At 33.0% G+C, this 261-nt stretch overlaps 1 protein-coding gene across 1 annotated transcript in view; it reads right to left on the minus strand.

Moving 5' to 3' along the window:
• Window positions 1–259, minus strand: part of LOC149526545 (uncharacterized) — a gene marked incomplete at both ends in the record, with an annotated part of 3,846 nt that extends 3,587 nt beyond the window's left edge. The window contains 1 exon segment of the mRNA XM_089785289.1: window positions 5–259. Within this exon segment, the coding sequence (XP_089641415.1) occupies window positions 5–259 (255 nt within the window).
• Between the last annotated feature and the right edge of the window lie 2 nt (window positions 260–261).

A 261-nucleotide genomic window follows, 5' to 3' on the forward strand; every position in this document is an offset into this window, starting at 1 on the left:
ATACTAGTTCTTCAAAATACTTGCTACCCAAATCTTGAATTTTCCTTTTAGTGTTTGCTTCATTTAGAAAACCTTCTGCCATCCATAATAAAACTATTTCCTCCTCCTTAAATTCATAATCTTTAGGGATTAAAGAGCAATAAGCAAAACACCGCTTTAATTGTGAAGGAAGATAATAGTAACTTAACCATAGAGCTGGAGTTATGCCACTTTTCTCTTTAGGCAGATTCCAAATATCACTCTCTAATATATCTTTCCACG

The sequence above is a fragment of the Theobroma umbraticum genome, unplaced genomic scaffold (genome assembly GCF_002168275.2).
Source record: "Theobroma umbraticum cultivar Fairchild unplaced genomic scaffold, ASM216827v3 scaffold_55.0, whole genome shotgun sequence".
Taxonomy (NCBI): Eukaryota; Viridiplantae; Streptophyta; class Magnoliopsida; order Malvales; family Malvaceae; genus Theobroma; species Theobroma umbraticum.